Below are 1,447 nucleotides of genomic sequence, written 5' to 3' on the forward strand. Positions count from 1 at the left end.
TATACATATATACGACGGGCTTTTTTCAGTTTCCGTCTACCAAATCCACTCACAAGGCTTTGGTCGGCCCGAGGCTATAGTAGAAGACACTTGCCCAAGGTGCCACAATGTGGGACTGAACCTGGAACCATGTGGTTGGTAAGCAAGCTACTTACCACACAGCCACTCCTGTGCCATATTAAAAAAATTTTCATTTTATCAAAAATAAGCCTCAAAGTTATACAGCCATTTTGTGAAATAGCATTCATTCATTCAATAAATAATTTTTTTACATTACGTATATAGAATTAAGTGTGGGTTTTGCAAACAGTGAATTAAAACTTGAAATGAAAACATTGAAATGAATATATATTAAATTATGATTAATGAAAAGAGAGAGTGAGTGAGAGACTGTTGCAAATGAAAATAGAAAATTCTGCCTGCAACAAATTAATATTGTTTATTAAATCTACTCCACAGTGAATGCAACGAATATTTAAATTTGTGAAGAACTTGGAAGTTCAAATACTCAATAAACTTCAGAAATTGAAATTACAAGAAATTTTTTGAACATGAATTTATACAAAAATTTCCAAACAGTCAAGCCTTTAATAATTGCTTTCTTTAGTAACTATCACATACTTAATTAATAATCAGCTTTCTCCATTATAATAATAATAATAATAATAACGATTATTATTATTATTATTATTATTGTTGTTGTTGTTGTTCAGAAACAGTTCCTAAAAAATATAATTTACTTTCTTGTTTTTATTTTTTGTTTTTTATTTTAGAGTCAGAAACAGACATTGGCCCAAAAGAAACTCAGCCAAGTTGATAAATCAGGAATGAAGTCAATCTCTAGTTTCTTTTTTAAGTCAAAATCTTAACTGAATTCCAATTCTAGCTACTGGTATGGCTGCTTAGTTAGAGCAACATGTGTTAATAGCACAACACACTAATGCAAAGCATTAGGACTAGTGTTATATAATGTACATGTGTGTGTGTGTGTTTGTATATATATCCACTCACATGTATAGTATATAATATATATATATATATACATACACATACATATGCATGTATATATAATATATATATATAATATATAATATATGTATATATATATATATATGTACACAGACACATGTTTGTTTCATTCAGCTGATATTATTAACATTATATCAAACACATTAATGTTCGTAGCTGAGTTAAAATATACCAGTGTTATAAAATATTTTACTGTTTGTAGAGCTGAGCTCTTACTTGAGACACAAACGAAATAAATCACTACATGACCTCATTTTTGATTCAGGAAGAATATACTAGAATATGTAATTGTAAAATTGTATTTAGATCAAGTATTTGAAAGATTGTGATCTAAGAGTGTGGATTGCCTTCTTTCATGAAATTTTTGTAGTCCATTATTAAAATGGATATTCTTGAGAATAAAAATTCTACAACTTCA

General features: G+C 28.3%; 1 protein-coding gene across 2 annotated transcripts in view; it reads left to right on the top strand.

Annotated features, from left to right (window-relative positions):
• LOC106875240 (ribonuclease H2 subunit B) overlaps positions 1 to 1,447 on the top strand; it is a 37,016-nt gene extending 35,569 nt beyond the window's left edge. For both annotated transcript variants that reach the window (XM_014923304.2, XM_014923303.2), the window contains exon 11: positions 774 to 1,447. In XM_014923304.2, the coding sequence (XP_014778790.1) occupies positions 774 to 869 (96 nt within the window). In that variant the 3' untranslated portion in view covers positions 870 to 1,447. The remainder of the gene's footprint in view (positions 1 to 773) is intronic.

The sequence above is a fragment of the Octopus bimaculoides genome, chromosome 8 (assembly GCF_001194135.2).
Source record: "Octopus bimaculoides isolate UCB-OBI-ISO-001 chromosome 8, ASM119413v2, whole genome shotgun sequence".
Lineage (NCBI taxonomy): Eukaryota > Metazoa > Mollusca > Cephalopoda > Octopoda > Octopodidae > Octopus > Octopus bimaculoides.